Source organism: Equus caballus, chromosome 30, assembly GCF_041296265.1.
Source record: "Equus caballus isolate H_3958 breed thoroughbred chromosome 30, TB-T2T, whole genome shotgun sequence".
NCBI classification, from domain to species: Eukaryota; Metazoa; Chordata; class Mammalia; order Perissodactyla; family Equidae; genus Equus; species Equus caballus.
Window position 1 is genome coordinate 19,185,441 of NC_091713.1, and position 22,906 is coordinate 19,208,346.

A 22,906-nucleotide genomic window follows, 5' to 3' on the forward strand; every position below is an offset into this window, starting at 1 on the left:
CTAACTGAAATTTTTCTTCATGATTCCCCCATTTCCCTGTACCTCTGCTTCTGCGATTCTGCCTTGTATTACAGTTACTCATATACATGTTTTCTTCTCCTAATCAGACTGTCAGCTCCTGAAGGGCAGGGTCCATGTAGTGTTAATTTTTGTATTCTTCTAGCAACAAGCACATTTTCTTGCACATAACAGGTACTCAATAAACTGTTGAGTCAAAATAAATTTAATTGAATTACATATTACTCATTGTGTGTTGATTTTCTTTTGAATTCATGTTTTCTCTGTTTGAACCATGTTAGTATACATTAGCATAACTTTATAAAACAGTACTGAACTATCAATTTCATCACTTCTACTTTGAAGTTCCTTTTTTTAACCCATGTTTCTTTCAGCGTGGTCATACTTCACATCACCTTTGGGTTTCTAACAATCTCATTTCTATCTCCATTTGTCAATGCCTAATCAATATTTAACATTCAAACTGGGTTTACATTTAACTGAATCCACAGAATTGAACGTTCTGCTGTGCATTCAAATGGTCGTCCTCCTATACATCAGATATAATTGTATGTACAAAATAGTTCTTGATTGCTCTCAAATTCTTGCCATTTCTGTATTTTATGTAGTAAATAACTGTCATAGAATGTTCATAACCTATTTCTCATTTGTGTCTTTGACCCTTAAACTGTTGGGTTCCTCCCTGTTTAGCCTTGTCCCCAAAGAGCCCTGTGTAATGGTTAAAAATCATGACTGTATACAAAATATAGTTACCGTTGTAGAATGCTTTGCCTGAATTAGTGACAAGTTTGAGATTGAATTTCTTTTTTCCTTCTTTTCTTTTGATAATTGGGTTTCTTTTTAAGGCTCAAAAATTTTCCCATTTCTTTGTATGTGAACAGCCAAATAGAGGGTGTTGCTAAATACCCCATTGATAAGTTCTTAGTCAGTTGACCTCACTAAAGAAACATGCTTTGAACACATTTTATATAATTCCTAAAATAGACTCTTGCTTTTTGAACTTGAATCGACTGTCTTGGGATACTGATTCGTGTGTACCAAAGCTCTTATTCCAACATTGGAATAAACCATTTGACCAAAACTATAAATTGTACACATTTCATCATGTAAATAGAGAAATGTAACAACCCATAAAAATCATCACAAACTCTGACAGAGAAATATTTTAGTGTATTTCAGCAAGAGACTACTGCTTTTCCACATTTTCCACATTTAAGAGTGAAAGTTTCATCACTCTGACTTTAATGTGTATAGTTTTCTGAACTAAATGAACAGTGAAATTATTAAATATTACTTTGACATCCAAGTTAGTAATTTATCTAAGTTGGAGGTGATAATTGGGGAAAAATTGCGATGTTTTACCATAAAATCATTTTGAATCTTTTATCCAAATGTTTATTTCAGATTGTATCTGCTGTACAGTATTGTCATCAAAAATGCATTGTTCACCGAGATCTTAAGGTAAGCGACTGATTTTATAACAAATTCTTAATTATTAACAGATATAGTATTAGAGCTATCTTTTCGTTGCCTAACTGTGCCAGGTACTATACAAGGAAATTAGTTTTTATTTAATCCTCATAGCAACTTTATGAAAGGCAATATTTTCACTGAGGAAATGAGGAAAATATGAATGAGGTTATCTAGCATTAAAGGCTAGAGGATTTGTTTCATCATTAATTAGCTTATTTTAACAGAGAAATGTGGAACTTTGTCCCAGACTAAGAATGCCTGAGGTCCCATTCAATCAGAAGCAAGGTCAGGGGACAAATCCAGGTTTGTCTGATGTAAGAGCCAGAGCCCATTTTTTACATCAAAGCTCAAAGAAGTAAGGAAATTTTTTAAATGTTTTTATGAACATCAAATGCTTGTGATTAGTATAAACTGGCATCCATTAGAATCAGAAGTGTGTGATAGTCAAGAAATGTTTGTAGTAATGAACTTGGAAGCAAAGATATCTCTTTGAGGTACCGATTTAATTTCCTTTGGGTATATTTCCAAGAGAAGGATTGCTGGATCATAGGTAGTTCTATTTTTAGTTTTTCGAGGTACTTCCATATGGTTTTCCATAACAGCTGTACCAATTTACATTCTCTCCAGCAGTGTACAAGGTTTCCCGTTCTCCACATCCTTGCCAACATTTATCTTTTATATTTTTGATCATAGCCATCCTAACAGGTGGGAGATGATATCTCATTGTGATTTTGGTTTGCGTTTCCCTGATGATTAGTGATGTTGAGTACCTTTTCATGGACCTCTTGATCATTCGTATATCTTCTTTGGAAAAATGTCTACTGAGGTGGTTTGGGCCATATTTTAATTGTGTTGTTTGGTGTTTTGCTATTGAGTTGTATGAATTCCTTATGCATTGTGGATATTAATCCTTTATCAGATATATGGTTTGCAAATGTCTTCTCCCAGTCGTTAGGTTGTCATTTTGTTGATGGTTTTCTTTGCTGTACAGAAACTTTGTAGTTTGATGAAGTCTCACTTGTTTACTTTCACTTTGGTTGCCTGAGCTTTTGGTGTCATATCCAAAAAGTTAATGGTACTGTCCTGAATATTGGAAATTTGCTAAGAGAATGGATTTCAGATATTCTCATCACACACACACAAAAATGGTAACTATGTGCGGAGATGATATGTTAATTAGCTTGGCTATTATAATTATTTCACTGTGTGTATGTACATCAAATCATGTACACCTGAAATATATACAAGTTTTATTCAAAGATAAACAGAAAAAAAAAGAAAGTAATGGTTGTGGCCAAGTAAGTTTGTTTTTATTTAATGGAGGTAGAAATATGTCCCTGAGCTAAAATAGTTTGTCTTTTTTTCCTTTTTCCCTCTTCTTCCAAATTTAACTTACGTTGTTTCTTACCTTGGAGTCTAGTTTTCTTTTTTAATTCTTTTCCTGTGGCCTCTGTCAATTACTAGCAGTAGTTTATATTATATTTGAAAGTACTGTACTGCATAGTTGTCAAAAGTCTCATCCTGGGGCCAGCCCGGTGGCTCAGCAGTTAAATGCACACGTTCTGCTTCGGCGGCCTGGGGTTCGCTGGTTCAGATCCCGGGTGCGGCCATGGCACCGCTTGGCAAGCCATGCTGTGGTAGGCGTCCCACATATAAAGTAGAGAAAGATGGGCACGGATGTTAGCTCAGGGCCAGTCTTCCTCAGCAAAAAGAGGAGGATTGACAGCAGATGTTAGCTCAGGGCTGATCTTCCTCAAAAAAAAAAAAAAAAGTCTCATCCTGTATTTGGCTTTATTTTTCTGAGATTACAGACTTTCTACTGCTCCAAATTTTTCTATTTCTCAATTTCCTCCCTCAGTCATTTTAAAGGGAGATCATTTCTGCAAAGAAAGGGAAAAAGAGGACTATTCCCCTGCCTGTGTGTTTGACTCCCAATTTATCTCATTTCTTATATGAAAAAAAAAATCACGTTCAAACCCTGTGTTTTCCTTCCAGTCGAGTGGAGGGAGTTTCCTGTACAATTCTGGAAGGAAACCTCAGAGGCTCCTCAAGCTCTCCTCCTCTGAGGCAGCTTGGGTACTTTGATATCCATCCAGACATCTTCAGAGAGACTGAGAAAAGTCAGCTTGCTCACACGTGGCCTTAGATATTTACAACGACCAGGCCCTTACATCAGAACATCAAAATAACCTGCTTTTATCACACAGTCCATAAATTATTTATGTTATGGTTTAATATAAATCTCCCAAATTTATGTGCTGTTATAATATTTATGTCATAAATCACACCACATTTTGTTGTGTATTTTTGGGTGTTGGATGTATCTCCATTTTCCAAAACAAATATCCCAAGCTAGCATACCTTAAAAAAAGAGAGGAAGATGGGGGGTGGGGGAGGGAAGAGCTCTATGATGGGCAGAGTGCCTGGCTGTCATGACTCTTGGACCTCCAGTGGTGGAGAAAACTCTGATCTTCGTTTTAGTCAAATTTTACTCCCTTATGTGATCTCATAAATCACTTCTACAAAGTAACGTATAACTTTGTTAGTCTGTCAGTTGTAACGTCCAGTTTGAAACAAAACATGTACAGAAGCAAATCCTATATTGAATTGCTTGCATTTACCAAAGGCACATTTAAAATGTTTCCTTTCAGTGATTCTGATGTGGGATTTTAGAAAACCAGCGTCTCAGAACATGAGGGGGAAAAAATCACTGCTTTCTACCAAAGTATACCTCTAGGAGAGGTCTCGTTTTAGAACAGGAAGAGGAAGCTTCAGACAGACAAGGTCTAATGGAGGCGGCACTGTATTGTTTCATTTTACTGGAAGAACAGGACTTTGTTGAGGAAGCGTTCTGTAAGAGAGGACGAAGGATCGAATTCAGTAGAACAGAACCTCTGCCTTGCAGTTATTTTAGGTATACTCTAGAGCTTTGCATTATTAACCAATGATACTCTATTAAAATGGAGCACTGTTGGGTAAACTTGTTGATTAAGCCCAAAATGGATTAACATTACCTTGATTTATAAGTTCTTTAGAATAGGTCACGTTAAGGTACAGTTCCAGCATGTTTCTTACCATGAAGAAAGAAATGGGTTTAAAATATCCTGTGAAAGAAAATGGGTTTTAAATAACCTTTCTTAGAGAGTTGCAGTTATGCATATAAATGAGAGCTTTCCTTTTTTAGTGTTAAAATTGAGTCTTATATTGATGTAATTCTGAGAAGCTATGCGTTGAAGTACCAAGCTGAGCTTATAAATTCGATATTACATTTAAAAATGAGAGGCAAGGAATATGTGTTTGGGATCTGAAATAATTATAGTGAACAGTTTATTTTACACAGGCTTTTTACATTGTCCTTTTTATTATCTTCCTCTTAGGCTGAAAACCTTCTCCTTGATGCTGATATGAATATTAAAATTGCTGACTTTGGTTTTAGTAATGAATTTACAGTGGGGAACAAATTGGACACATTTTGTGGAAGCCCACCCTATGCTGCACCCGAGCTTTTCCAGGGAAAGAAGTACGACGGGCCCGAGGTGGATGTGTGGAGTCTTGGCGTCATTCTCTATACGTTAGTCAGTGGCTCGTTGCCTTTTGATGGCCAGAATTTAAAGGTATCAGCTAAATCCAATATTGATGTTTTATCCCCAAGCATGATAATTTCAAAAGTCAGTTATCAGTGCTCTCTTTCGCCTCTTTAAGGAGCTGCGGGAGCGAGTCTTACGGGGAAAGTACCGTATTCCCTTCTACATGTCCACGGACTGTGAAAATCTTCTGAAGAAGTTGCTAGTACTGAATCCCATAAAGAGAGGCAGCCTGGAAGTAAGTCCTTTTTTGTACTCCAGTTTTAAGTTTAGCAATTAAAATATTCCAGGAACTGAAGAGCATTTTAAATAATTTATTTCCTGTGTCTTTTTAGGAAAATTGCCGAATCATCTAATTTGCCTTTTGTTTAAAGCTAGGGAAAGCGACATGCTTCTTTCACTGCTCACAGGTTGTCACAGTAGGTTTCTTTAAAGACTGTTATTTCTTCTTTGTCCTGCAGTGAAGTATTAAGTTAAAACAGCGTAAAACTAGAGATAAAATTGACTTCTAGTTGGAGAAGGAGGAAAACCTAGACTCTGTCAGGAATTGCTTGATCCAATACAGAAACCTTGTATTTAGTAAGTACAAATCTTTTGAGAATAAAAGAAGATAGTGGAAATTCTAATCCAGTAAATACTTCATGGCTGTATCTGAAATTAGTATCTGATATTAAAAAAATTCCTTAGAAACCTCTCGGAATCAGTACAGAAAACTTGCGATTTAAGTAGAGCATATTGGAAACAGGTATTTCATTTCTTAACACATTGTTGTGTTGCCTACCTACGTTCCCTATGTGAGGTTATTTAAAATAATAGACACTGTTATAAATGTACTCAGTATGTGACATCCAAATGACCTCAGAGGTTCGCATAACCAAAATGTCCAACCTTTTTTCCCCTGACACAGCAGTCAGAACAACTCATTTCTCAAGTATTTTTCCCATCTGTTTTTTAGAATGATATACTAAGATAATTTCAGAGATTCAGCATGTATTATTCATTAGTACTTTTTTGTCCTCGTTTATTTGCCTTAATAGATAGGGTAGAAAATTCCGAGAATTAACCTCATTTAAACTGTGCTTTTTTAGTGTAGCAGTGGGGCTTTCTGGCACGGACTCCATGCTGGTTAGGAGGCAGCCTTGTAGGGAGCCATCCCTGGGCACAGAGCTCACAGGTTAGTTTGGGCTGTGTAATTTTATTCCACAAATATTTTTCACGAAAAGACACAGTATGTTTTGATGGAGTTAAGATATGGTCAGTTCCATTGGGAAATTATTTTCAGTGCTTTATATCAGTGAATCAATTATCAGATATTTTTTACTGAATTGTTTGTTTAAATGTGATTACTCCCTTCCTATGATTTTTGTATTTTTTCCTTTGGCGGTAAAAGGTTATGTTAATAATGTTTTAATAGAGAAGCCTGTGCAGTAGAAAAGCCCATTTTCATATTAACTGCTTTTCTAAACTTACTTTGAATTGTTATTCCTAGTTAAAAAGTTAAAATTGTTGACTCTCATATCATTTCTAAAATTTTATGGCAACGTAGGTCTCTCTTAATCCTGCTTTCTGACCCACTTTTGTCATAGGAACCTGGTTTACCTGAATGTCACTTAGAAAATGTCCAGTTGAGGCACCAGCTCATCTGATGAGCAGAGCAAAAGACATACAAAAATTATTTGGGGGGAATAGATGTTACGATCTCTGTGGACAGACGATAAGATGTACTTAGTGTCTTAAAGGCGATTAATTTACAGTAGCCAGATATTTATGTCTTTCATCCTTAGTATTAAAATGTGAAGGATTAAAGTATTAGAATTTTCTGAGCTTAATTTAAAAGCCGAGTTATGATTATTGAAACATTTGATCATCAGAAGCTGAGCTTGATGTATTGAGTCTGGAACCTCCTGCTCCATCTTATCAAAACTAAGTTTTCAGCCATGAAACTATGAGTCTACATTGGAAATATTGTCATAATATTACAGATAATCACTATACAAAGGCCAATCTCCTTCACAATTCCCAGAAATAACTTTCCAGAGAAATCTGACACCATTTAAAAAAAAAAAGATTTTTTATACCAGACCTTAAGAAACTCCCTTTGAAATAGCAGTGACGTTGAAAATTGTCTTCACTTTTATTTTTCATACTAACTTTATTATCAACTTTCCAGCAAAAGAATCCACAAGCTGTGTTTTCAAAACACTAGTCTTCAGTGTGTAAACATAAATTTTTATACAGTGTTGATGTTTTCATGTCATGGTGCATTCTTTTTGTTTTTAACATAAGAATTTTTGGTGTGTACTTTTTGCTTTATCATAAACGTGAGCTCCTTCCTTGTCAATAGCGGTGTTGTTCTCCTTGGATTATGGATTATAATTTATTTAACTATTCCTTGTTTGTTGCATATTTAAGTTGTTTTCATTGTTTTTGCTAAAACTAATGTGATATACTTTTTTTCCTTTTGGGATATATGCTTAAATAAAGTCTCCAGAATTAGTAGGTCAAAGGGTATAAACAAACTGATAGGTCTTATAGATTATTGCCAAAAGATCACATGTGATCTGAGGCATTTGAAGGTACCTATTCTCCACAGCTTGTTTCAGTATTGGATATGATAGTTTCCAGTATTTGATGCCTTTATGGTAGTAATATCGTTTGTCATAATGACTTTAATTTGTATTATTTCATTAGAGATAATTCCCAATTTTTTAAATAACTAGTTATCCGTGCTTCTTCATGTATAAACTCTCTGTCTCTGAACTACTTGTCTAAAGAAGTCTAGTTAATCGGCCTTATAGATTTGTATTGGCTTCGTACATTTTAATATGGAATATTTCCCTTGTTCCTATATTTAAGAAAGTGAAACTTTATGTATTTTTTATGTCACTTGAGTATCATGAGTTATTTATTAAACACTAGTCTTTCTTCACTATATAATTTGTTATTATTGAAATTTGGTTTAGAGAATCTTGTTCAGCCGCCTATTGTCTTATTAAACTTCTAGTTTGATTTACACACCTTCCTGTTGCTTCTCAAATATGGCTGCATACTTAAGTATTTTTTAAAGCCTTATAAGTTAAGCACCTTATTTATCTTCCATGAAAATAAAATTAATGAAATTAGTTTTACATTCTACTTGCTTGACCTATGGTTGTTTCTAGACCTAAACAGTTATATAATTTTTCAGGTCATATGTATGAATACTGTCAGCACTTGCTCAATTGAACTAATAATGGGAGGGACAGCATCACACCTGATTTTTAAAGGATTTGTGTTTTATGTTGTACACTAAGGGTTTTTCCCCCCTATTTACTGGAATATCTACTGTCTAGATTTTTTTGTTAGAAAGAAACTGAAAAACTTTTCTGCCATCCTCTCTATGTATATTTTCTTTCATTCTCCCAGCCCTTAGCCGGCATGGGCTGTTACCTTTCAAAATAATGCAAAATTTGAGCCTAAAGCAAAGCTCCTCCTTATTGCTGTTTCTCTTTCATCTTACATTCTCCTCAAAAAGTATTTATTTTTACCATCAACACTGTTTTCAGCTGTTGCTAAGATAATCTTGAAAATCTTGTTTATGTCTGCCCAGTACAAGTGACAGTAAAAAAAATAGTTTATAATAATATTTTTTAAAAAATGAAAGATTTCTAAGTACAAATTCAGAAGTATCTACTTTACTTTACCAGGATTGAAACCATTTAAGAAAAATTATTTCCATCTAGCCATCCCTAAAGTCCATAATTTTTTAATGTGCACCTAGGTGTAGGGTGTATATTTCTGCTGTTAATTTATTTAATTCTTTATAATTCATCTGAATCAATTATTTTGCTAGAATTTCTCAGCAAGTAGTCATTTATGTTCATTGGCAGTGACGGCTGAAATAAACTTTCTTTTGTTAAATTTGGTATCTTGTTTGACCTCTTGTTTCTCATTTTGAGATATCGCAAGTGAAATCCGAAATGGATTCGTTTATTCAACTGATTCTATTGCAGTCTGTTGACCTAGTGCTTTGTGCCCTGCCTGAAACCACGTAGCCGGGGTCACCTGAACCCTCTCCTGTCAGCAGCACCTCCGTTTCCTGCGGACATTCCTCCCTTGGCTTTTCATGTTACCTCTGTGGTTCCCATGGAAGAATTTTGTACAGACATGAGGTTCAGACATCTGAGGGTGCTTCCAGAGGCCTCTTCTCTTTCATGCTTCCACATCTTGTTGCTTTCTATGCCTTGTTGTGGGGAACGACCTTCAAATTTAGAATTAATAGAGCTAATTCCCCTACCTGTTCCCCTAAGCAGATCTTCTTCCTTCCCACCTTTACCTTCCATTCCTTTTACAGAAGGAAAGTTTTCCTCAGATTTTTTTATTTTGCTTTGAAATAGAACTTTTTATGAGACAGACTTTGCTAACTGGACTCTTGGCGATTCCTGATGACTAGAATAATAAGACAGGAAAGCACAGCTGTGTTATTTCTCTGGTTGCTGCCCAGTTGCTTTTGCTCATCACTGTAATTTTTCCACTTTCCCTGGATCAGCCTTCCCTCAAATTTATTTTGTGTGGGGACTAGCAGAGTCAGTGCCCCTTCTACAGGTCCTCAGGTGGTTCTTTTCCCAGTGCCGATCCTAAAATGCTGCTCATCCTCCTTGTTAATAAAATGTAGCGTTTCTCCATTGCCTATCAGATAAAGTTTAAATTCATCATCTGAAAATACTGACTTTATCTCCCATTCTTTGACTGCATATTCCCTCTGTTCCAGGTCAAAGAAGAGAGCTTCCTCACTATTCCCTATTCACATTCCTCTGCCTTGACTTTTCCACCAATCCAAATACTACCTATATTTCAAGAGTCACTTCAAATCCTACCTCTTATGATTCCTTCCCTGAAAACTCCAGCCCACCCCCCAGCTTGCTCTTTTTGGTCTTTATTAATAGTCACAGTTTTGAATAGTTAATTCTGTTGTGTGTTCAAATATTTTCATGTTTCACGAGTAAATCTTATTTCCACAAATCAAAGACAAATTGCCTGAGTGTTTCATCCACATACATATTTTTCCTCGATGTGGACAGATATGTAGTGGTTAAGAAAGGAGCACCAAATAAACATAGTTTGATTGAGCAACATGTCTTAATTTTACTTTTACTTGCTTATCTTTCAACTGTCAGATCTCTTATTGCCCCTGTATTGCTTACTTAATTCACGGATACCCTATTCTGCGGGGCACCTGAGTTAAAATCCTCAGGGCCCTCTTGTATTCCACCTTTTCCCTTACTCCCCAAAATAGATTTTGTCATCAAGTGCTATAGATTATATCTCTACAGAATTTTTTCTTCCATTTTCTCATGTCCAGTTCACTCCTCTGTTGTCTGTCTCCTGGACATTTTAACAACTTCCTAAGATGTCCTCTTATTGCTAATGTCTTCTCTGCTTTTTATCTTACCCCCAGGGCTTCTGTAGCAGCCTTATTTTAAAACACTGCCCTGTTCAAAAGCAACAAAAAGCATTTGTGCTGAGAAAGATCATGCAAGGCACAGTCTTAATCCTCAAGGACTTTAAATAGAGTGAAGGAGATAGACCCATACACAACTAGCTGTATAAAAAGGTAGAACATGGTAACGGGGACAATACGATATAAACAGAATTCCATGGGAACACAGAGGAAGGACAGATGAGTAATGCAGACAAGAGGTTTTATTCATTCAGTCTACAAATATGTCTTGAGCATTTAAGGGGTGGGTATATTTAGGTGCTGGATATGCGATACTGATCAAATCACATTGGTCAATCTTTGTTTGAGTTTATGGTCTAATAGTGGAGATAGATAATTAAAAGGTAAACACAAAATGTTTACATAGTGACAAGTTGCATTAAATTGTAGGCAAAGATCAGAGTACTGTGGAAGAGTAACAGAAGGGGTCCAGATTTGTGTCAACATTGTAAGATAAAAAGGAACTTAGGTGGAAAAAGTTGGGGAAAACATTTCACACAGACATCTTTGTCTTTTACTCCACTGAGAAAATAGAAACCAATGGCCATGAACTCTTGATTCCCGCTACCATAGTCTTAACATTACTGTCACAGTGAAGAGGCGTCTTTTCTCTTGTCCAAGACTTAGCCATTCATTCCTGTGCTGGAGTTAGCACGTATGTGCCCTCTCAGTACCTTGCTCCTTCAGTAAAGCTCTCTCTTCTGTACCATCCAAATCTCCTCTCTACCAGCTCCTTTCCCTCAACCTTTATATGTGCTTAAAGATGTCCCGTTAAAAAATACAGTCATCCTTCAACCCCATGGTCCTTGTCCAGTATTCCTTCTTGCTCCTCTCATTCTGGCCAGACTTTTTAAAAAGTATCCCCAGTTATAGTCACCAATTCCTCGCCTATCCATTTGTCTCCATGCATTGCCTTCTGACTCCCAGTTTCACTACTCTACTGAAACTGCCCTCGGTAAAGTCACCTGTCTTTGTTGCTAAATGCAATAGATTACTTTTTTAGTTATCACCGTGTTTGACAGGACGCCACTGCCTCCTCTTTGAAAATCTCTTGCCTTGCCTTCCATGTCACTATGCAACTTCTTCTCCTCCATTTCTTGTTTGCATTATGCTTCTTTCTGACCTTTAAATGCTGGTGTTCCTTGAGGCTCTACCCTGGGCCCTCATCTGTTCATCCTTAATTCTATTCATTGTTTCTGGAGAATCCCACCCACTCCTACAGCTTCTGTCATCATCCGTTGGCTGATTCCTAACTATCCATCCCTAGCCCAGATTTCTCTTGAGCTTCAGAATAAAACGTCAAGGTGTTTACAGAACATGTTTATTGTATATCCCGTAGCACCTCAAACTCAGTTATCTGTTATGAGCTCCATCCTTCCCCATCCAGTCTACTTCTCTTTCTGAGTTTGGTTTCTCAGTAAATGGCATAAACCTCTGCTCAGTTGTCTAAACCAGAAACCTGGCATCATCTTCAATTTCTCTGAGCCTTTTCACCTCTCCCCACATATCCAATCACAGAGTTTTGCTGATTTTACCAGCCAAATATTGAAAATGTCTTTTTTGTTTTGTTTCCTCTACTTGCGTTTCATTCAGACTGGCATCATCTCTTTACTATATTCTAGCTAACACCTCTTAGTTGATTTCTCTGCCTCCGGTCTGGAACCCCTCCAATCCACTCTCCACACACAGGCCCAAGAGACTTTTCAAAATCACACTCTTCAAAGATACCCCTTACATGATTGAAGGAAACCTTCATGATTTGGTTTAAATTAGCCCTATTAATTTCCACCCCCCCATCTTGCTCCGCAACCCGTCTTATACTGTGCTCTTCAGTCATACTGAACTTGCCGTCCCCAAGACACAGCCTGTTGGTGTTTGCCCTGCACCCCCTTCACCTGCCGTTTCCTCTGCCTGGATCACGCATGTTTTTTTGCTTCCCTTCCAGTTCCTCATTGCATGATTCACTCTTATTTACTCTTCCAGAATCTTTCACTTACTTAGGATGCTACTATTTATAAACCTCATTCCATTGGTTATTCTTTTCAAACTCTTAACATTGTAATCTTAAATTTGAGAACACTAAGGACTTAATTTGAGTTTGTTTGAAAAACCAGAAGTATTATGTCTAGCTTATGTTAGTTTTTTTCTGTGGCCAATCTCATTTGTCATAAGAATAACCAATCTCCAAGAGCTCCCATTAAAAAGTAATGAGTTGATAAAAGGGCAGTTAGATTCTTTTGTTTGTACTGGTATGTGTGTGTGTGGTGAGGTGGGACTTGTTATAGATTTATTTGAAACATATTTAAAGGCTTTCATTTTTAAGCATCAACTGAGCTGCCACCTCCGTGTGCCTCCCTTCATTACTACATTTGTGCAGTCCAGCTATAGAAATGAGTAAATAAAGGCATCAAGGAGTAGGTGGGCTGGGTTAGAGCCTGAGAAGCACAGAGGGATTGTATGTGCTGTGTAGCTACCCGTAAGTAGTTCATTATATCCTTAGAGGGTTTTTATCTCTTCACATTCTAACCCAGGAAATTCTGCCGACAACACAGTTTTACTACTGCAGGTGCTGGTACCTGACCATTGTCTAGGGTTCTGCCAGACATGGTGTCTGAGAGAGGGGAGATGAGGAACCTTAATGTTTTGGGAAATCATGTGGCAGGAATTTGCAGCTCTGCTTTTTTCTTTTTTTTCTCCTAAATGTGCACCCTCCCCAACACTTTTCCCTTTATTGATGAATAATCACTAAAGACTTAGTGACAGCATTATTATTTTTTAAATTTGTAGTGGGTCTACTTTTATTTAAATTAGTTGGATAGTGTCCTTGAGTTACCATTGCTCAAAGTGGTTATAAGAAATAAGTTAGGACTGCGTAATCTTTCACTGTGTATATATGTACCACAACTTCTTTATCCATTCATCTGCTAATGGACACAGGTTGCTTCCGTGCCTTGGCCATAGTGAATAAGGCTGCAGTGAACACGGGTGCAGATGTCTCTTCGAGATAGTGATTTTGTTTTCTTCAGGTATATACCTGGAAGTGGAAAAAAGAAGGAAATCCTGCCATTTGTGACAACATGGGTGGACCTTGAGAGCATTATGCTAAGTGAGATAATTCAGACGAAGACAAATACTATATGATCTCACTTATATGTGGACCCTAAAAAAAATGAACTGAGGAAACAGAACAGATTGGTGGTCACTAGAGGTGGGAGTTGGGGGGTGGATGAAATGGGTGAAGATGGTCCAAACTTCCCGTGATAAGATAGTTAGTCCTGGGGATGTATGGTACAGCATGGCGACGGTAGTTAACAGTACTGTATTGTTTATTACTAAGTTATTAAGAGAGTAGATCTTAAAGGTTCTCATCACAAGAAAAAAATCTGTAACTGTGAGGTGATGGACGTTAACTAAATTTATTGTGGTGATCCTTTCACAATATATACGTACATCAAATCCTTATGTCATTTACCTTAAACTAATACAAAGTTATACGTCAAGTATATCTCAATAAAATTGGGGGAAAAAGAAGGTCCTAATCTTTTAAGAGTTTCATGTCTGCATAATCATATTTTAAGCGTATATGAATTATCTACAAATTTTTATTAAAATATGTGTCGTGTGACCAAGACCATTGGAAAACTCCTCCCATCTAGCACAGCAGTATTCTTATAGATCCCAGCTATTAGAGCTCTGCTCTGGAGTTTTTATGTTCTAGTAAATGATTATGGTAAATATTATTAAATGAGGGGAAGGTGCCTGAGCATTCAAGGAATTAGCCTCAAAAATATCTGTGCATGGAAAATTATTTTTCTAATTAGTAGAATATTGGCAAATAAAGTTTAGAGATGGAGAATATACTTTGCAGGACCTGGAAAAAGAATATTAATATATCAGCACCTAGAATGTTGCTGAATGAAAATCTAGAACTCTATATTAATAAAATGTTAAAAATTTTTCTAGATTAAAAGAGAATTATTCCCCTCTAGTTTGCCCTTTTTTGTGTGTGGTAAAAAAATACATAATACAAATTTATCTTTTTTACAATTTGAAGTGTACATTAGAATGTTGTTAACTATATGCACGATGTTTTACAGCAGATCTCTAGAATTTTTTGTCTGACGTGACTGAAACTCTATACCACTGAACAACAACTCCCCATTGCCTCCTCCTCCCAGCCTCTGGAAAACACCATTCTACTTCTTGTTTCTATGAGTTTGATTACTTTAGATACCTCATACAAATGGAATCATGCAGTGTTTGTCTTTTTGTGATTGACTTATTTCACTTAGCAATGTCCTCAAGGTTCATCCACATTATAGCATATGACAGGATTTCCTTTTTTAAGGCTGAGTAATATTCCATTGTGTGTATACCACATTTTCTTTATCCATTCATCCATTGGACATTTAGGTTGTTCCCTATCTTGGCTATCGCAAGTAATGCTGCAGTGAACGTGAGTGTGCAAATATCTCTTCAAGATCCTGTTTTCACTTCTTTCGAATATATACCCAGAAGTGGAATTGCTGGGTCGTACGGTAGCTCTGTGTTTAATTTTTTGAGGAACCTCTGTACTGTTTACCATATCAGTAACACCGTTTTACAGTCACACCAACATTGCACAAGGGTTCCACTTTCTCCACATCCTCACCAACGCTTGATATTTTCATTTTTTTGGATAGTGGCATTCTAACAGATGGGAGGTGATATCTCATTGTTGTTTTTATTTCCCTGATGATTAGTGATATTGAGCATCTTTTCATATGCTTATTGGCTATTTTTATATATTCTTTGGAGAAATATCTATTCAAGTCTTTTGCCTGTTTTTAATTGGGCGGTTTTTAAATTATTATTGAGTTATAGGATTCCTTTAAAAATTCTGGATATTAACATCTTATCTGATAATGGTTTGCAAATATTTTCACCATTCCATGGGATGCCCCCACTCGGTTGCCTTTTAACAACCAGGACTGACTGTTTCACAGCCTCAGCTTAAATTTTACTCTGGTAATTCACTGTGACCCGTGTTTTCACCCTAATTCTTACTAATTCCTGACTAGAGGCTTAAATTTTGATAACTCTCCCCTCCCATATTCTCTGAACTATCTTTATTGACTAACCCTGATTTCCATTCCCCATGATCTCTTCTTTCCTAATGTTTTATAAGTGGTGATTTTAAAATGCAGGTGTATATTTGGTAGAAGACCAGGAAAAATTATAGTCTCTTCATTAATCTTAAATGTAAAAATTTGAAGCAGAGGTTAAAATCAATAGGTTCTTATGTTAAAACTTTCAAATGTGAAAAGACTCCTTTTAGAGGACTATGGGCAGCAGGTTATTTTGAATCAGTGCATTTGGTGAGTGTGTGGGATGATGGTCATAGCTGTCATAAGATAGGTAAATGGGTTCCAGAGCCCCACACCCCTTGTTGGCCTGCTTATCAAACTGGAAACAGTCACTTTAGTTTGAAAACACATGATTCTTGCTGAGTGAACCAATAAATTTCACATTTGCCAAAATAAGTAGTTGAATGTTCTGATTGGCCAAACATAATGTAGAGTTTATTTCCTAGCAAATAATGAAAGATCGATGGATGAATGTTGGTCATGAAGAAGAAGAACTAAAGCCGTATGCTGAGCCTGAGCCAGATTTCAATGACGCGAAAAGAATAGGTAAGTATGTAAATATCGTGAGAGCTGCTGTCCCTGTGCTATGAGTCCTTTAGTCTACCAAAATAGTGTTTAAAAATATAAATAGAAAGCAATTTTTATTTGAAAAATACTTGAATTATCATCTTTTCCCCCAAATATGCACTAAACATTGCAAATTTCAAGTCAAGTTACTTAGTTTGTTCTCATGCATATTATAATCTAATTCAGCTGTCTTCCACAGGGATATAAAAATTAAAACAATGTAGATAAACTTCATTCTTTTCTTTGCACAGTCCCTATAGCAGGACGAATGACTGATTTAAGTAGCAGCACTGTTACCTAAATGACTAATAAGTATCAGCGAAAACAGAGCCTGTGTTTTAACCAGAAAGCAGAGGCACTGACTTAGGGATAAACACTGGGGCTCTCCCTTTCTGTTTCCCACGATCTCAGCAGGGTCCATCCTCCCATAGCCAGGCAGCGCGCTCTGCTTCCAACCTGTTCTCTTTCTTTTTCTTGCTCCATTCCCAAAGCCATCAGAAAGTCACAACTGAGTCATCTCAGCTGTGCTCCTATCTGGCTTGAGTTCAGTGTGGACAGGGAGGAGCATTCTAGGTGTTAGGAATCCTATCAGAACAGCAGCTTTGGAATTCAGGACTTCCAAAGAAGAATCAGCCTGCCTTCAGATCAGAAAGCAGAAATTGTTAAGAGAGGAGAGAAACCACTCCATGCACGGCTGAGAGTGTGTTGAGAGATAGGGAAGAGATTTTGTGTGTGTCACAGATGGATAGATACTGTGTTTCTGGCTGACAAGGAAACTCAGCTCAGGAATGTGCTAGGCAATGAGAAATGGAGCAGGCCCATGAATATATAATCCATGATACAGGTAACTTCTGCCTAAAAAATTGTGAATGTTATAGTATCTGTGACTATACAATATCTGTATGTTAATAATTCAGAAGTTTTTATAATTAATATTACACTTTAAAATTTCAAAACTTAGTTTTGATATATAATGTGGACAAATTTGCCTATTTTGTTGGTTTGTTTACTAAAAAAAATACATTTTCAGAAAATTTGCATTTTTTTTTATTTCTAGACATCATGATCACCATGGGTTTTGCACGAGATGAGATAAATGACGCCTTAATAAGTCAGAAATATGATGAAGTTATGGCTACTTATATTCTTCTAGGTAGAAAACCACCTGAAGTAAGTTTTTCACCTTTTTAGATTAATGTGAATTATTTCTTGAGCTAAGTGACCCCTAAGATTAAGATATAAATAACGTTAACAAATATATTCTATGTTGTATCAAAAATAATATAAAGACTCTAACATTCTTATTTATTAGAATTCAAAACTCAAGATGCTAAGTCCTGAACTGATTTCGTTTCCAAGTACTAAGAGAGATTCTGTTACCTTTTGAAAGAACAGGCCTAGTGCCTTGCTGGGCACCAGTCACAGTCTAGTCTTTGAGAATAACATCCCCCAGAGTTGCACATCCAAATGCAACAGCCCTGCCAAAGATAATATGATTGTCCTGGGTGTGCAGAAAAGACAGTGACTGAAACAAGAGAAAACGATAGCATTTAAAACAAGCTGTATGTCTTAAATGATTTATATAGGTGGGAACCCAGGAAAAGGTTGTTTGGTGATATTTTGCTTTGTAGAATGTCAAGCGGCTTTGATATATTCACTTGGGAATTCTCAAGGCCAGGAGAGATCTACAATAATGAGACAGATTCAGGAAATAACTGTATGCAAATGGTGATTAAACCATAAAAGCAAATGATCATTTGGGACAGCAGATATAAAGGTATAAATTCAGAGTCAGAACAGAGCCCAGAGCATTGACAGTTTGTTGAAAATTAGACATCTGTGGGAGGCATTTTATAGAATAGACTGAAATTATTTATAGTTAGATAGTAACTATTAGTGAAGAAGTACATTCAGCTGACATTTATTGAACCTACTCCGTACCAGAAGCTATGCTGTATACTGTGACTAGAGAGATGGGAAAATCTCTGCTCAGTCTAGAGGGGAGAGAAGCAGTCAACCGCATGGTACAGTGTGTACATGCTCTGATCAGGGGGCTGTACAGGATACTCTGGGGTGTACAGGAGGACAAGCGTTTACAACAGGCCAAGACTTGTAAGAGGTAGAGTTAACAGTACTTGGTAACCTGTTAGAAATGAGGGATAAGAAACCCTCAGATTTCTAGCATCGGTGACTGGTTTTGTAAGATGTATTTGCCAAGATATGAAATGAGTGGATTTCAGGGGGAAGATAGGAAGTTCATTCAGTTTGGGGTGGTTGAATTTGAGACACATGATGGATGGAGCTGTCCAGTGGACATTTGGTAGGAAGACTGGATCTGGATGCAGTGATTTGAGTAGCATTCCTCGATTTGGGAGTGGTCATCAGAGCACACAGTAATGTGTTAGGAGCTGTTCTAAGGGCTTTACACCTATTCATGTATCTAATCCTCTCAATGACCCTACCGCGTAGGTATTATTATTATAGTGAAGGAGGGGACTCTTCAGTGGAGACATTAAGAGCTGGAGGAGTGGTATCCAAGAAGCCAAATCAAGAGAATTTTAAGAAGTGGGAAATAGTACAAATGGTTACTTCTAAAGTCTTTGAACTGTTTCTACTTAGGTTTTAAATTTCCCTCATAAGATCTTTAATTTTCCTATTAATTTAAATATAAGGAAGCACTGATTCCCCAGTTATACGGCCCGGCCCATGCCTGAGTTAAAATGAACTTGGAATTGTGTTGAATATAAACTAAGGAGGCTCCTGTAAGTAGTAAGAGCCTCAACTTGGGAGCCGGTTCACTGGGTTGAGATCCCTGCCTCTCGCCCACCCAGCACAGGCACTAACTATGTGACTTAGGCAATTTATGTAATTTCTCTGTGCCTCAGTTTCCTGCTCTATAAAATGAGGATCATAATAGTACTTACCTCTTAGGGTCGTTGAGAGGGTTAAATGAATTAATACTTGTAAAGTCCTTAGAACAGCTGCCGGCACATTACTATGTTAGCTGTTATCTATTATGGTTTTCATCATCAATATTATGTACTGCACTATTTGTCATTAGTATCTTTACATATGAATTTAGATTTCTCTTTGGGATGCTAACGGTTCAGTCAAGAGTTGACTGGCAACAAATAACTTTTGTGTCACAGAGAGAGGGATAGCCTTTCATCCCCCAATTTAGCGTGTTAAGTCTTAAGCAGATGCAATTTCTTGATCAGAGCCAATAAACCAAATTTTGTTCTGTAAATATGTTGGAGAAAACAAAACAAATCAAAAACTGTGTGTGTGTATAAGTTAAAATTTTAGGTTTTATCCTAAATTTGAATCCCAACTATGCCTGAGTTTGAACCCCACTGATGTCCTTTGACTCTCTTAACCTCAGTTTTTCCATCTATAAAGTATAGGTTAATAAATCATAGGTTTGTTGCAATAATTCAGCAAAGTAACATAAAGAGCTTAGCACAGTGCCTAGTATATAATAACCATTCAATAATTGGTAGCTATTATTTGGTGTTTTGACTAAACTGAGGCTCCAAAGCCATTTGTACAAAATACCGGAATTTCATATGTACTGATGGAAGCACATTATAGCCACTTCCCTCTCTTCCTGTTTGCCAGCTCTCAGTTCTGTATCCAAACTTTTTTTTTTTTCCTCAGTTCTGATTACTCCTTGTATGACTTGGGATAGATTAGAAAATCAAGAGTATATATTGTTTGCATAAACATTCTTTTGTTTTAAAATCCTGTGGTCTTTCTTCTTCTTATAGTTTGAAGGCGGTGAGTCATTATCCAGTGGAAACTTGAGTCAGAGGTCACGGCCCAGTAGTGACTTAAACAACAGCTCTCTGCAGTCCCCCGCTCACCTGAAGGTCCAGCGGAGCGTCTCAGCAAATCAGAAGCAGCGGCGCTTTAGTGATCATGGTGGGGGAAAAGTCAAAGAAGTGAAAAGACAGACTAATTCCACCCAAACTTCTGTTTTTTCAGCATTCCACATTCACATCTTTATGTGCTTGTGTCATCCCAGTTATCCCAGGTTTATATTGCTGAATGATTAATATAAGGCCCTTTTCAGGGGCTGACCTTAATTGTGTAATCATTCAGTTTAAACTTAGTTCAGAGTAAAAAGTATGCCAATAAAGATATTTTTTAATACAGAGTTTTTGTTCATGAGAAGAAAATATGTCAGTGTTTTAATCTAATTATGCTTCTTTAAAAAAATTATAGCTGGTCCATCCATTCCGCCTGCCGTATCATACACCAAAAGGCCTCAGGCTAACAGCGTGGAAAGTGAACAGAAGGAGGAGTGGGACAAAGATGTGGCTCGTAAACTCGGCAGCACAACCGTTGGATCAAAAAGCGAGGTGACTGCGAGCCCTCTTGTAGGGCCGGAGAGGAAAAAGTCCTCAACTATCCCAAGTGTGAGTAAATATTCCAGCAGATTGCAATTTATTGTAGTTATGTGTTGTCAGAATTTTTTATACAATCTTTGAAAATTTTTATGTCTTTTTAAAAAACGTTTCAAAATTTTAAAGTGAATTAGACATTTAAAGAACATGCAAAAGAGGCTAAGCTTCTCATAAGTGCTATTTAAGGACAAAAAATAAAATATGAATTCTTGAAATAGCACTTACCTCAAAATAAAATAAAATATAACCTCACCATAGAATGGTGTATTCACCTTTCCTGCCTCATTTCTCCTGTTTGTAATATTAATATTATATTGGCACATTTAATTTTACGTTTACAAATAATTGGTTCAATTGAAGGCAGACTCCATTAATAATTTATAAAGTTAGTTCACATCCTTCACTTAAAACGGTAAAGTCTAGAAATTATATAATGGGAGCTAGAAGATAGATTGAGAGTTGAAAGTGATCAAATGACTCATTAAAATATGTATGTGGTAACACGCACGAAAAAGGAAAAATAATGAAAATTCAGAACCAAACCTCTGGACAATGTCCAGGAAGTGAAGATAAGGGTGGAGAATAATGGAAAAGATAAGAAAGATAGGGCTAAGTTTTAAAAATCAGGAGTGGTAAGCAGACCTGAGTTCAGGAACTTAAGGGCAGACAGTAGAAGAACAACAGTAGAATTTACAACTTTTAAACCAATAGGAGAAATATTGATCTAGCCCATGGAAAGTAGGAAAGGAGAGAAGAAAGGAGAAAAGTACTTTAAATAGAAACATGAAATAAGATAGCAAAAAGCCCATGTAATTGTAATTGCAAGTGAGTTAAACTCCCCACTAATTGTTTTATATAGTTAATTGAAATGACACCTTTTTAAAATATGTGATTCCATAATTGCTTCCTAGTTTACAAAATAGGCGTGCATAACCATTTTAAGAATTGATGGATATAACCGCTTACCTTCCAACTGATCTGTTTGGAAGTGAATGAACTTTAATAGGGTTTAATATATTTTTTGAAAAAGCAATTTTCATAAGCAAGCCATCATTTTCCCTTATCTAAACATCAGCTAGAGGACAGTTTCCAGAGCGTCGTCACCCCACTTAACAGAAAGAAATAATTTGGTCTCTTATTTTCTGCCACTCCCTGATTTAACCTGTCCTTTAACTCAGCTTGGTCTTGTTTTCCCATGAAATACTCTGCTGCCTGTTTCCACACCCATCTTCGTGTGGTGCTTTTGCCTAAAGCTCCCCCTCATGTTATGAAAATCCTGTTTCTATAGATCATTTCGAGTCCTGTCTCTTGGATGGAGCCTCCTGTGACTGAGTACTCCACATCTCATCGGCCTTTCTGATTGTTGTGTCGTCTTATGAGCTCTTGGTTATATGCTGTCTTGTATTGTTCACTGGTGTTTCCCATGTAAACCTCATCTCCCCATATTTATAATCTCCAGTTATATGTAGACATGGTAGCTTCTTCAGATCATTAGTGCTGAAGCCCATAGTGGGCATTCAGAGCACATTTATCAATTTAAAGAAGGCGTAAAAACTAAGGCCTTAGTTTAAATTCAAATTATTTATGCCACACTTATCAGCCATTATTTTTTGAAAACATAAGCCAAAAGATTCTGAACAAGAGAGAAATTTTGTTCTTAGCCACTTAGTACAAGATTTTTTTTTATTTACTGTTTTAGTTTTGGTAATTTGAGAAATCAAAGTAATATATTTTGTTTAACTTTAGCAGTTCAGAAGTGTCTAAAGTAAAATTAATACTCTCCCCTTTCCAATCCATCACTTTCTGTTCTTGACTTGCAGTATAACTAGTGCTAATCATTTGGGACAAATTCTTTTAGAGATTTCCCTTCATTAAAGAAAACATAAATTAATATCTATGTACATGTGGGATTATTTTATTATATTTCTTATAAAAATGAGATTGTGCTATATCTATTATATTTTAATTTTTCTCACTTAAAATACTATGGGTCCTTCTAGATTGGAACCCCTAGATCTACTACAGTCTTGTTAATAGCTGTGCATTATTTCGTCTGTATTAATAGATAGATTCATCATAATTTATTCAACTATTCTATTCGTGGGGTGTTCACAGTTCTCAATTTTCCAGCATGTACATCCTTGTACATTCGTGTTAACTGTTGTATTTCTGTTAAATAGGACCTCAGAAGTTTCGTTTCTGGCTGACATGCTTTTTTAAGCTCAGGTGCAGAGAGTAGGGCTCATCCCGCCC

At 36.5% G+C, this 22,906-nt stretch overlaps 1 protein-coding gene across 4 annotated transcripts in view; it reads left to right on the top strand.

The window, feature by feature from the left end:
* The window catches only part of MARK1 (microtubule affinity regulating kinase 1), a 122,856-nt gene that overhangs the window by 83,104 nt on the left and 16,846 nt on the right, over nucleotides 1-22,906 (top strand). For all 4 annotated transcript variants that reach the window (XM_070256039.1, XM_070256040.1, XM_070256041.1 and 1 more), the window contains exons 7-13: nucleotides 1,423-1,479; nucleotides 4,869-5,105; nucleotides 5,194-5,313; nucleotides 16,127-16,226; nucleotides 17,305-17,417; nucleotides 20,015-20,168; nucleotides 20,472-20,665. In XM_070256039.1, coding sequence (XP_070112140.1) covers nucleotides 1,423-1,479; nucleotides 4,869-5,105; nucleotides 5,194-5,313; nucleotides 16,127-16,226; nucleotides 17,305-17,417; nucleotides 20,015-20,168; nucleotides 20,472-20,665 — 975 coding nt within the window. The remainder of the gene's footprint in view (nucleotides 1-1,422; nucleotides 1,480-4,868; nucleotides 5,106-5,193; nucleotides 5,314-16,126; nucleotides 16,227-17,304; nucleotides 17,418-20,014; nucleotides 20,169-20,471; nucleotides 20,666-22,906) is intronic.